Below are 13,537 nucleotides of genomic sequence, written 5' to 3'. Positions count from 1 at the left end.
TTCTTTCTTTCAGAAGCAGTGTGGTATAGTGAAAAATACAATAGGCTGAGAGTTAGGAGATGTGGGTTCTCGTCTCTGTATGGTCATTCACTGGCTATGCGACCTCTCCTCTCTGGATTTTAATTTCCTTTTCTAAAAAAAGGGAGAGTTGGATTAGACAAGAGAATGTTTATGGTCACTTCCAGCTCTAAAATTCCATGTTCTATAGTCTAAGACATGAGATTTTAACTTGAGGTCTGTGAACTTTTTAAAAAAAATAATTTAGTAACTTCATTTCAATATAATTCATTTCCTTTGTAATCCTACATATTTTATTTTATGCATTAAAAAATTCTCCTGAGAAGAGATTTCTAAGTTTTGCCAGATTGCCAAAGGGTCCTATGACACAACAAAGTTAAGAACCCCTTCTCTAAGTTCTCCTCCAGCTCTGATATGTTATATGTTCTATTCTACATTCTATATCCTCAGGTCTATTCTAGCTATGGCATTCTATGTTTATGCCCTATCTCTTTCAGTTTTAACATTGTAACTCATTCATTTTATTTTATTTTATTTTATTTTATTTTTTCTTTTATTAATTTTTTTTGATTTATCAATAATCACTTCCATATGCTTTTGAGTTTAAAATTTTTCTCCCCCTTCCTCCCCACCACCCTCCCCAAGATGGTGCACAATCTGATATAGGCTATATATTTACATTCCTATTAAACATATTTTCACATTAATGGTATTGTAAGTAAAAACTAAAACTAATAGGAGGAACCATCAGAAAGAGGAAACAAAACTCAACAGAAGAGAAAAAAGATAGCAATTCAACTTCCACAGTTCTCTCTTTGGATGTGGATAGCATTTTCCATCACAAGGCCTTTGGAGATGTCTTAGATATTTGTATTGCTGGGAAGGATTAAGTTTATCAGTATTAGTCATTGCACTATGTGGCTGTTACTGTGTACAACTTTCTCTTGGTTCTACTCATTTCACTCAGCATCAGACCATACAAGTCTTTCCAGGTTTTTCTGAAGTCAGCCTGTTCATCATTTCTTATAGCACAATAGTATTCCATTACATTTCATATATCACAACTTGCTCAGCCATTCCCCAATTGATGGGCATCCTCTCAATTTCCAATTCTTTGCCACCACAAAAAGAGCTGCTATGAATATTTTTGTACATGTGGGTCCTTTTCCCATTTGTATGATCTCTTTGGGATATAGCCTTGGAAGTGCTATTGCTGGGTCAAAGGGTATGCACATTTTTATAGCCCTTTGGGCATAGCAACTCATTTATTTTACAAATGTTTCCCTGACCCAATCAATAGGCTGCCTGGGGAGTGAATGCCCCTTACCCATTCCTGAAATGTTCCCTTTGGGCATCTGCCAGCTAGGTGGCAGAGACAATGGGGTGGGGCCCTGGGTACTTCTGCCCAGTGACTTGGCCTCCTCCATCTGATCCCAGAAGGTTGTGGGGAGGCATCCCCACCCTCCCCTAGATCTTCCATGAGGTCTTTAGGCTGATGGGGTAGGCAGCCAATAGTTGTTGCTTTTGGAGCTGGGGCACTGCCCAGTACTGCCTTTGAAGAAAGGCCTGTGAAGTCATTGATTAGTTACTCCTTTGTCCTGGGAGGAACCTTGTTCATTGTTCTCAATTGGTGTCTGGACATGTGTCTCAGTTTCTCTAAAATCACTTCTAATGAGGCCCCGAAAGAAAAATAGACCATCTCACACCTTGGTAAAGAGAACCAGATGCCAGGGCCTATGGGCTACCCTGGGAATTCTTCATTGAAGAGAAAAATCTCATCACCACATGTTTGCACAGAAACATGGATACACCCAAGCACATATGCTGAGCCAGAAAGATGTGTGTGTGCACACACATACACACAAAAGTAAACCTTCAGAGACATACGCATAAGAGCACATTTGCTTGTGCCCACTGACGTACAGACCTGAGCAGATAGATTACAAGTATGGATAGTACAATTCAATCCAGTTCAATTCAAAACTCATTTCTTAAGCCACTGGAGAGGCAGAGGCAGACACAACAGAGACCCTGCTTTCAAGGAGTTAGTGCCCGGAAACACATGCAGTGAGCAAGACAGCTGCACATGCACATACACAGACACACAGTGACAGGTACCTGCAGAGATAGACAAACACAAAAGCAAACTCAACCCCTGATAGGCACCCATGCCCACCTATACATACATACATTGACTTATGACATGCAGGCACATGTGGTCTAGACAAATTATCCCATTTGCAAAGTTCTCATCCTTATAAAGTATTTTGGGGCCAACTGCTGATCTAGAGAGGCTTGAAGAGTCGTGGGCAGGGGAGGGTGGAAACAAATATCCATCCCTGAGAGGGGAACCGCCTCTGCCCAGCATGCTGCTGCTCAGTCCACCCTGATTCCCTTTATGGTGGGTAAAACCTGCTCCCCTGTGTCCAGGACACTAGCTGTAGAAGCTGGGAAAGGGTTTGGTTGTGTCTTTAATAGATCATAGACCGCTAGAGCTAGAAGATCAGCTATTCCAATCTCCTTATTTTATGGAGGAGGAAACTGAGACCTAGAGAAGGAACTGACTAGTCTAAGGTCACTATAGCGAAGTGAAGATCGAAGCATCAGTCTCCTCACTTCTAGCTGAAGGATCTTAATACCACATCCTTTTCATTCCTGAGCTCATTTTGTAGAGCGAAGGTTCACTTGGAGGAGTTTTTAATAGCTCTGCTAATGTCTATATAATATCATGTGAGAGGCACTGAAAAGATCCCTGCCTAGAAATCCCTCATCTACCAGCCTGCCCTGCTTAAAATTCATCATAAGAATCACTTTGTTGGGTTAAGGAATGGAAAGGTTCAGTTAACATGCAAATATGTCACCCAGATAGGGCAAGACATTAACCCAACTGGTACCCACTACCCGATGTACACAGTACATAGGCAGGCAGACACAGGTCAGGGATGTTTGACTAGGTAGGAATGGGGACCTGGAAACACGCTGATGTTCATCCTGTCCTGTGGGAAGGAGACATGAGCTGGGCCAAATACCCAGGATGCCTAAGGGGAGCATTCGCCCGTGGGTTGGGGTGTCTGGGGGTGTAGATCTTCAGTTTTACAGACAGGAGTTGGGAGAGGAGCAACAGGGGGCTTTAGCCCTGGTTACCCCTGCCTACGTTGCACCCCCCCCATCTCCCTCCCCATCTCCGCACCCCCCCCCCCCAGGACAATCTTAGACTGGGGTAAAAATACCCTCTGTTTCTTTGCCAAATTGGATGAAGTGATTTCAAAATCCAGCAGATGGCAGCAGCCTCTTTCTGGACAAGGTCTAGACTGGCCCAGAGATTATACCATCCCCCTCTCTCTTCCCACCGGCTCTGGTTCCAAATAGCTGATTGCAGAAGCAAAGCTTATTAGCCTGGAGTGTTTCCATGTCCTCTTGGAACCTGCCAATTCCTGCCCCTAGTCTCCCAGCAAAGAAGCCTAGCCAGAGGCAATGGGTCTTGTGACTGAAGCCTGAGACAACTGGCTCAGTCCAATTCATTGTGTGACCTTGGACAAGACATTTCCCCTCTCTGGGCCTCAGTTTCCCCCTTGTGTCAAGTGAGGAGATTAGACTAAATGACTTCTGCCATCTCTTTCATCTCTGACATTTTATGTTCTAAGTTCTCAAGTCCCTTTTTTCCATTCCCCCTTGGGCTCCCCAAAGCAACCTCTGCCATGGAAGTCATTGATTGGCCTATGACATCAAAGTCAAACTCCCCTCTCTGGCTTTTGAGGACCTCTTCAATCAGGCTCCATCCTCCCTACGGTCATGATTATATTCTCTTCTATTTTGTAGAGACATTATGGGCACTGGCACACACTATCGTTTTTTTTACAATCTTGTTACAGTGTCCGTAGGGTGGCATCCAGGAGTGGGGGGCCATGCTATGCTTGCTGTGATGTATCCTGGTCAGGCCACAGCTGAAGTGCTGTTTTCAAGCCTGGCTGCCACCTCTGGGGACGGACATTGGGAGTAAGATGGAGAGCACTAAAAGGAGGGTCTTAGGTACACTCCATTAAAGTATCTGTTAAAGGAATCTGAGCTGAGGATTGCGGGGAGGGGAGAAGGTGGGTGATCTGAATGTAGATGTAGGAAGGTTAGGATGCCAAAATCCTGTACAGGGAAATACAGAGCACACAGGATGGTAAAGCAAGGCAGCTTCATTGAGGGGATATACTTAAAATATGAAAGGCAGCTAAGGAAGATGATGGAGACAAATCTGGTCCACTGGGACCCTGGTGGAATTGAGTGGGCCCCAGCAGAGCCCTGTAGGCAATGGGGTATCCTCACCAGCCAGTAAAGTCCTGGTGGTTTTTCATAGGAGGACTCAGTATTAAGGGCAGGGAGCAAGGAGTCTGGACCTGGAGGCTAGTACTGTCATGTGAGTTGGGGGAAGGAAGATTCCTGGGGAATTTCTGGTTGGTAGGAAAAGGGACTTTGGACCATAATTGCTGGCCTAACTCTGGCAGGGTGACTCGAGGGTTTTGAGCTTCCTTGGGGCTTCTTCATTTAGTAGGGTAGCGAAACTACCATGGGGTTGTTAGGGAGGGGGCAAGAAGACTGTTTTCAAATATTTGAGGGCCTGTCATGTGGAAAAGGGCATAGATTTGTTTTTTTGGTCGCAGGTGGGCAGTGGGTGGAAGTGGCAAAAAAGGCAAATTTACTTTTGATACAAAGAAATCTTTGTCACAGTCCCAAATAAAGTGGGCTGTCACAGGAGGCTCCTCATTTTTTCAACCAAAAGCTTATTGGCATTCTAGGTATGTGGTAGAGTAGATTTTGCTCACTTAGGGGTTACCCTCTGAGGTCTCTTTCAACTCTGAGATTCTATGGTTCCATGATGCAAGTATGATTATCCCTCTTTTACAGATGGGAAAACTGAGGCTCAGAAAGGAGAGGAGATTTTCAGAGAACCTGACTCTGGATCTGCACTTTCTACTATAGTATAATCTCTCTCTCTCTCTCTCTCTCTCTCTCTCTCTCTCTCTCTCTCTCTCTCTTCTCTCTCTCTCTCTCTCTCTCTCCTCTTATTTATAGGCCCAGGTCTGCTCCTGTCCCTGAGCTTTCCTGCCTCCACACCTTTGCTCATGCTTTTCCTTCTACCTGGAATGCCTTTCCCCTCTTCTCTACTTAGTTAAGCTCTACTTTCCTTCAAGACTCAGCTCAAGGTCATCACCTCTATGAAGCCTTCCTGGAACTCTAAGGGATCCCTTTGCTGTTTCCTTCCATAGTTTCCTACCTCTTAAAAGAGGAATTCTCAGTAGCTCTCTCACCTTGCTTGAGTTCCAAGGCCACATACTCAACTCAATATTCCAACAATACTTCAGACCCAGTATGTTCCTCTTTCCCCTGGACTTTTCCTCCTCTGGACTTCCTTATCCCTTGTGGGGTTGGAACTGGGGTAGTATCATTTACTCAAGCTCAAAACCTAAGTCATTTTTGACTCCTCCCTTTCCCTCATTCAGGACTTCACAAATCATTCAGTCTGACCCTTTCACTACAGATGACAAAACTGAGTCCTAGAGAAAGGAAGGTACTTATTCACGAAATAAGTAGTTGAGGGAAAATTTGAACCCAGGGCTTCTGATTCAGATCCACGGCTCTTTCTCTTAACCACACTACCAAGTCTTACTGATTTTTGTCATTTCAAATATGTGTCTGGGGAAGTGGGAAGAAGCCAAGAGGCCCAGCTGGCTTCTAGTTCTAACCCTGTTACTGACTTGTTGGGTGACAATCTGACCTTGTCCAGGCCATGCTTGTTGCCTGACTTTCATATACCGTCCATTGCCGTACCTGGGGATGGAGCACAAGTAGATGAGGAGTTTGGTGACCTCTCTGGCTGAGCACCATGGTGCGTCCCACGCTGAGCCACTTGCAGTCACCTGGAGCAGACGCCTCCCTGTCTTGTCCTGGCTACCTGGGCCAGAAGAAGTCAAAAGAGAGTTAGTTGCTTTGAGTTTACCTGATTGTAGAGCTTTTGTACTTAGGATCCTAGGAGCCTAGATTTGGAACTGGAAGGGATCCTAGGGGGCATTTAATCCAATCTTCCCTCCCCCATTTTACAAATGAGGAAACTGAGGCCCAGAGAGGTTGAGTGATTTGCCCAAGGTCACACAGGTACTAAATGGGAAATATGGGATCAGAACCTCAGTGGCATATTGAGCTCTGGCTGGAAACACACTTAGGTTCATATTGTTTCAAAACACCCAATGATTTTGAACACTGGGATAGGAGGTTAATTACTAAAAAGGGGAGTTAGTTTCACTCTGGTCCATAGTTAGACTGGGAGAAAATGAGAGAGTACGAATGAATCAGTGTAAACCTATCACTGCTGATGAAAACAGTCCCAAAAGGATATGACCAAGCATTTCCTGATCCAGCAAACAGATGTGATCTCTCCATCTGCTGTCTGAAATACCACAGCAACTTCTATCTCTCACATGAGCCTCAGCATCCTTCACCTTGTATTGTAAAGATCTGTGTCCCTGTGTTTGTCCTTTACCACACCACAGGCATCCTTGCATCCCCTCTGTGCCAACACTGAGCACGCTGTAAATGTTTGGGAGATATTTGTTGAATGGCTGAATAGAGAGTTGTTCTAACTGACCACTAAGATTCAATCAATGGAATATGAGTACCTTAAGGATAGGTTTTCAGTTTGGCCTTTGTATCTCCAGTACCTAACACAGTGCTCCACACATAATGTGTACTTAATAAATGCTTGTAAAGTTGAATTGAATCAATTGCCAAATCCTATTGATTTCATTTCTAGTCTCTCTCTCTCTCCTCTCTCTCTCTCTGTTTTTAGGTAATTGGGGTCAAGTGACTTGCCCAGGGTCACACAGCTAGTAAGTGTTAAGTGTTTGGTCTGAGCTGGATTTGAACTCAGGTCCTCCTGACTTCAGGGCCAGTGCTCTATTCACTGCACACCTAGCTGCCCCTATTTCTAGTCTCTTTATAGGTCTTCCTACTTACTTTTGCTCTTTTCCTACTCTACTACATCAGAACCATTTTCTTTAAACATTGCTCTGGCCATTCTTCCTCAAAAGCTCCAGTGGCTCCCTATTATCTATGGAGTGAATTCCAAACACCTTTACCTTGAGAATTTAAGGTCATCCTCAGTCTGACGTTGCCTTACGTTCCCAGCCTTATTTCATATCATCCCACTCCCTTCACTCTACACTCCAACCAAAACGGACTCCTTTCTGTCTCCCAAACATGGCCTGTGTTTTCCCTGTCAGTTTCCTATGCCTAGAAAGGGAGACAGTGTGGTATAGTGGGAAAAGCACTAGTCCAAGATCCAGTGGACCTGGATTCAAGTTCCACCCCTGACACTACTTGTATGACCTTAGACAAGTCATTCAACCTCTCTGTTCCTTTCTCTCTAAAGTTGAGGAGTTGGACTAGGTGGCCTCAGATCTCTTCCGGGTCTTCTGATCTTATCATTATGAATATCCTTCATCCTTGCCCTTAGCTTGTTGAATTCCTACCTGGTCGTTTCAACCTAACTCAACTGCCACCTTTTCCCCCAAACTTTCCTAGATCTCTGTTCTCCCCCTTCAGCAACACCCAGACCACCAGTTTTGCTTCTAGTCTGGGCCTTAGAGCATCATCTGGGGAAGTGGCTCGGCATAGGGCTTGCTTCCCTGGAGCGATGGCTAGGGTCATTGGGTTGGAAGCATGGCTATTCCCAAAGTTCTTATTTCAAAGTCTTAGGCTGTCTCCATCAAGGTCTGTGGAGAGGCAGAAGTCGTCAGGGGGAGGGAAGATTTGAACTCAGGAAGATGAGTCTTCCTCACTCCAGGACCAGCACTCTATTCATCATACCAGGTAGCCATCCTCTATTGTACTTTGCTCCTTCCTAACATATTTACCATATTAATTAATATGTATATTAATATTGATATAATATATTGTCATTTATGTTTATGGCATAAGAATAAATGTGAGCCCTGGGAAGGCAAGATCTGTGTCTTATCTAAATGTTTTCTTTCCTCCAGTACTAAGCACAGTGCTTTGCATGCAGGAATTGAATAAATGTAATAAGTGCTCTGCATTTAATAAACTTTGCTAAACTGAACTGAAGGAAGGCCTCCTTGATGACTGAGTCAGGGTACCATATTCTTTGGAGATGGCTACCAGCATCCAGGCTAAAAAAGCCTGCCTGACATCTTCTCCTTTGGGGAGTTTGTATTCAAGGCAGGCAGAGAACAAAAACTAGCTCTGTCTGCAGCCCTGTGATGGCCTGGGAAGGATCAGGGGAGGTGTGGTATGGGGGACATTGGGGAGGGAGAAAGAGCAATTTACAGGCCCTGCTTTCTATATTTATACTTGCAGATTTTCAGTCATGAGATTCATGTCATGTAATTTCCTGTTCCCAGGAAGACTGTGGCGTCTGTTCCCATTATCCTCCCTGTCATGAGGTGTTCAGCTTGGAAGCCATCAACACCCCATCTGTTCAGCCAGCAAAACTGCTGTCGGGCCCTGACCTTTGTAAGCTGCCCTTGGCCTTCTTGGCCCAGCTCGGCTCCATGCTGCTGGCCTTTCTCAGTGGGGGCCTTGGTAAGGTTACCTGACCCTATTTCTCTCTCTCTCTCTGTCTCTCTCTCTCTGTCTCTGTCTCTCTCTGTCTCTGTCTCTCTCTCTCTCTCTCTCTCTCTCTCTCTCTCTCTCTCTCTCTCTCTCTGTCTCTGTCTCTCTCTCTCTGTCTCTGTCTCTGTCTCTCTCTCTCTCTCTCTGTCTCTCTCTCTCTCTCTTTCTCTCTCTCTCTGTCTCTCTCTCTCTGTCTCTCTGTCTCTCTCTCTCTCTCTCTCTCTGTCTGTCTCTCTGTCTCTCTGTCTCTCTCTCCTCTCTCCTTCCCCACCCTCCTCCCCTAAAACATTAACCAAACCTTTGAATCATAGAATATCAGAGCTATCTCTAAAGCTTTTTGAGATTTGCAAAGTGCCTTACACATATTACCTCATTTCATCTTCACAAAAGTTCTGGGAGGTAGGTACTATTATTATTCCCATTCTACAGAAGAGGAAACTGAGGTTTGGAAAGGTCAAGCATCCAGGATCACCTAGCTAATCAGTGTCTGGGGAACGATTCAGACTTAGGTCTTTTTGAGTTCAGTGCCCAATATGCTATACATCATATCCCCTAGCTGGCTAGAAAACAGAACGTCATAGCTGAGAAGAACCTGAGAACACAGAATGTCAGGGTGGTGATGACCCCATTTCTAAAGCCCTTTAAGCTTTATGAATAGTTTTCCTCAGGACTGCCCTGTGAGGCAGCTAGTAAAAGAATTATTATTTCCATTTTACAGATGAGGAAAATGGGGCTCATGTGGGGTGAGTGACTCATGCGGCACACAGTACTTGGCCTGCAGCAGTTTAGTAAATGTTTGTTGATTGATTGTGCAAGGCCACATGTGGAGCAAGCAGCAGCATTAGGACCCCAGCCCATGCCTCCTGACTTCACGTCCAGGGCTCTTGTCTCTACAACATGACACCTCATCTTAGAACAGAGAATGGGCTAGCCAGAAGGGGCTGGAGGGGTAGTTTAAGCCAGTGCCTTGCTCCCACAGATTAGGAGAGACTTGCCTTGAGCACCCAGCTAATAACTCTTTGTCTCTAAGGTCAACACTTGTTGCACTGTACTACAAAGCCTCTCTCTCCTTCTCTCTTTTTCCTCCCTCCCTTCCCCCTGTCTTCCTTCCTTCCTTCTTCCTTCTTCCTTCCTTCCTTCCTTCCTTCCTCCTTCCTTCCTTCCTTCCTTCCTTCCTTCCTTCCTTCCTTCCTTCCTTCCTCCTTCCTTCCTTCCTCCTCTCCTCCCTTCCTTCTTCCTCCCTTCCTCCTTCCTTCCTTCCTCCCTCCCCTTCTCCCTCCCCCTCTCCCCTCCTCCTTCCTTCCTTCCTTCCTTCCTTCCTTCCTTCCTTCCTCCTCCCCTCTCCCTCCCTCCCTCCCTCCCTCCCTCCTCCCTCCCTCCCTTCCTTCCTTCCTTCCTTCCTTCCTTCCTTCCTTCCTTCCTTCCTTCCTTCCTCCTCTCCTCCTTCCTCCCTCCCTCTCCTTCCCTCCTTCTCTCCCTCTCCTCCCTTCCCCCTCCTCCTCCTCCCTTCCTTCCTTCCTCCTTCCTTCCTTCCTTCCTTCCTTCCTTCCTTCCTTCCTTCCTTCCTTCCTTCCTTCTTCCTTCCTTCCTTCCTTCTTCCTTCCTTCCTTTCCTCCCTCCCTCATATCATGCCTGTAATATGCTGTAGCCACCAGTCCTTCGGGTTATTCATTTATAAGTCAGCATGGCATAGTGAGAAGAGTGTTAGACTTGCACTTAGAATCAAATCCTGCCTCAGACACTTACTAGCTAAGTGATTCTAGGCAAGTCATATAACTGTCTGCGCCCCAGTTTCTTCACCTGTAAACTGGGAATACGAATAGCCCTCCACCTCACAGCATTATTGCTGTTGCTTAGTCATTTTTCAGTCGTGTCCGACTCTTTGTGAGCCCATTTGGGATTTTCTTGGCAGAGATACTGGAATGATTTGCTATTTCCTTCTCTGGCTCATTTTCCCAGATGAGGAAACTGAGATAATCAGGGTTAAGTGACTCGCCCAGGATCACACAGCTACTAAGTATCTGAGGCCAAATTTGAACTCAGGTCTTCCTGACCTCAGGCCCAGTGTTCTATCCACTGTGTCACCTAGCTGCCCTATGCCATCTAGCTGTCCTTCACAGTATTACAGTGAGGATCAAATGAGGTAACATCTCTAAAACACTCTGCAAATTTTAAAGGCATTACGCGAATGCCAGCTGTTATTACTGTTTGTCATTTCATTTTGGTTTTGACGAACGGTGCAGTAGAAAAAGTTGCAGATTCGGAGTCAGATGACTTGGGTTCAAATCCTGCCTCTCACCTTACCTGTGTGACCTTGGGTAAATCACTTAACCTCCCCGGCCTCAGATTCCTCCTCTTTTAAATGAAGAGGTTGTACTAGAATGATCTCAAAGGTCTCTTCCAATCTAAATCTAGGATCTTTTAATTTTGAATTCTTCTGAGACCTTGGTGTCCCATGACTTAGAGCCATTCAGCATTGCTGGAGGTTTTTGGTCAATTCAACAAACTGACAAGCAGTTATTTATTTATTTTTTATTCCTTTTTTTTTTTAAGGCCGTTGGGGTTAAGTGACTTGCCCAGGGTCACACAGCTAGTAAGTGTCAAGTGTTTCGTCTGAGGCTGAATTTAAACTCAGGTCCTCCTGACTTCAGGGCTGGTGCTCTATCCACTGCGCCACCTAGCTGCCCCAACCAACAAGCAGTTAGTAAGCACCTACTGTGTGCCAGGCACTATGCTGGGGATACAAATCAAAAGCATGGTCCTTCCTCTCAAGAATATTCAACAGATGAAGTTCTACAAGGCAGGCAGACTGTGATGGCTGAAACATAGTTTTGGGGAGAGGATTTTGAACTTCCTAGCACCAAGCCCAGCTCTCAGTCCACTATGCCTCCTTGGTAACTTGATTAAAGAAAGAAACACCACCATGTCCTTCAGTGAAGATATACTGGAATAGAGTAGGCAATTCATTCTGTGGGAAAAGGGGGGAAGTCTAGAGCAGCAGTTCTGAAACTTTTTAGTCTCAAGACCTCTTCATATTCTTAAAAATTATCGAGACCTCCAAAGAGCTTTTGTTTATGTAGGTTATATCTACTAGTATTTACAATATTAGAAACTAAAACTGATAAGATTTTAAAATATTTATTAGTTCATTTGAAAATAATAGATTGATTCATTACATGCTTATAGAAATAACATATTTTAAATGAAAAATAACTATTTTTCAAAATAAAAATATTAATGAGAAAAGTAGCATTGTTTTACATATTTTTACAAATCTAATGTTTGGCTTAATAGGAACTGAGCTGGATTCTCTTATCTGCTTCTGCATCCACTTTGTTGTAATAAGTTATTTTGGATGAAGTACATGAAGAAAATCCAGCCTCATGTAGATAGGTAATTAGAAAAGGGAAGAGTATTTTAATAGGCAAATACCATCTTAGTATTATTACAAAAATAGTTTTGACCCTCCAGACAACCTGAAAGAGTTTTGAGTACTCCCAGAGGTCCAAGGGTCATATTTTGAAAACCACATGTCCAAAGAGTACTCAGAGACCTCACTCAGGACTGAGATTCTATGAATCTTAGAGATGATGGATCTTAACCTAACGACTCACTTCAGTTCAATTCTAGCAATAAAAGCCTCTACTACTATCTGCCAGGCCTTGTGGTAGGTGCTGAGGGCATAAAATGAAAGGTCCCACAGTCCCTGGACATATAACAGCGAGTAAAATGTGAACAGGGGAACGAAAAAATCTATATAAAGTGGTCTGGGATACATGAGGAGGCAACTGTCAACTAAGAAGCGTCAGAGAAGACTCCAAGGAGAAATCACTGAAGATTCCTCATCTGTAAAATAAAATCTCTTAGACTGCCTGGGCCTCAGTCTCCTCATCTGTAAAATGAGGGGGTGATACTAGATGGTCCCTGAAGTCCCTAGATCTCTGATCCTAGGAGAGATGGTACCTGGGGTGGGCTTTGGAGCAGGAGAAGAATTATATGAGAGGTGGAGAAGGAGTGTGTTTTAGGCATGGTCGTGTGTTGTCCTCTCAAAGAGGACGGTACCATCAGGGAGATGATGACACGAGTTTCAATTGACTTTGATTTGAGTGAGGGAGGGCTGTGCAAGGTCACCAGCCCCATTTTCTCCTCCAGAGCCATCTGGGTCCAGTGGTCAGATATTCATCTGGACAACTGGAGATGGCCCAGGATGCAATGGGAGACTCTGGCCCTTCTATGCTAAGGCCTTTTCAGGTTCTCACTTTAGACATAGAGAGGCTTTATGAAGGCATGGAGAGAACAGCATGAGGTCAATGAATTGTGTTCACACCTGTGTCCCCACTCCCATCCCCCACCTCTCTTGCCTACCCCCCGGGAGTGGAGCAGTACCTGGCAAGCAAGCTATCCCTGAGAGGAAGATCTCAGCCTTCAGATCCCAGGCGTGGAGCGGCTGTTCGGAGAGGGTCTCTAAAAGTGCACAATCTCTTTCTGGGAGGTCCATACTTGAACTGGATTTAGCACTGGAACCCTGGGTGGAGGAAGCTTCCTGGACAGATGTTTTGGTCTGACTGGAGCCAGCTATGCGAAAGAAAAGGAAAAAAAAACCCCGTGAAGTTTTCTAATGAGTGTGTTAGAGTAGGTGGCTGCTTCAAGGAGGAAGTTTCTTTCATAACAAATGGGTGGGCATGAATTTTAAAGGAACATCAGGAAACTGCTTTAGCAAGTAGGCACTGGTCTCTGGCTGTTGTTTTGGGGTGTGTGTGTGTGTGTGTGTGTGTGTGTGTGTGTGTTTGCACCTAGGTGCTGAAGAAGAAAATAACTGCATGAGTACCCCTGTGCCTCTGGAGGGCAGCATGGTGTGATAAATGCGGCTTTTTGAGGGGCTAATTAATTTTATACCATCCTA

General features: G+C 44.8%; 1 protein-coding gene across 1 annotated transcript in view; it reads right to left on the bottom strand.

Annotated features, from left to right (window-relative positions):
• The window catches only part of KIAA1755 (KIAA1755 ortholog), a 74,927-nt gene that overhangs the window by 35,175 nt on the left and 26,215 nt on the right, over window positions 1-13,537 (bottom strand). The window contains 2 exon segments of the mRNA XM_020990752.2: window positions 5,836-5,959; window positions 13,021-13,209. Of these exon segments, the coding sequence (XP_020846411.1) occupies window positions 5,836-5,959; window positions 13,021-13,209 (313 nt within the window).

The sequence above is a fragment of the Phascolarctos cinereus genome, unplaced genomic scaffold (assembly GCF_003287225.1).
Source record: "Phascolarctos cinereus isolate Bilbo 61053 unplaced genomic scaffold, phaCin_HiC Scaffold_2;HRSCAF=192, whole genome shotgun sequence".
NCBI lineage: Eukaryota > Metazoa > Chordata > Mammalia > Diprotodontia > Phascolarctidae > Phascolarctos > Phascolarctos cinereus.
The sequence above is the reverse complement of the archived record's forward strand: the minus strand, read 5'-3'. Positions and strand labels throughout refer to the sequence as shown.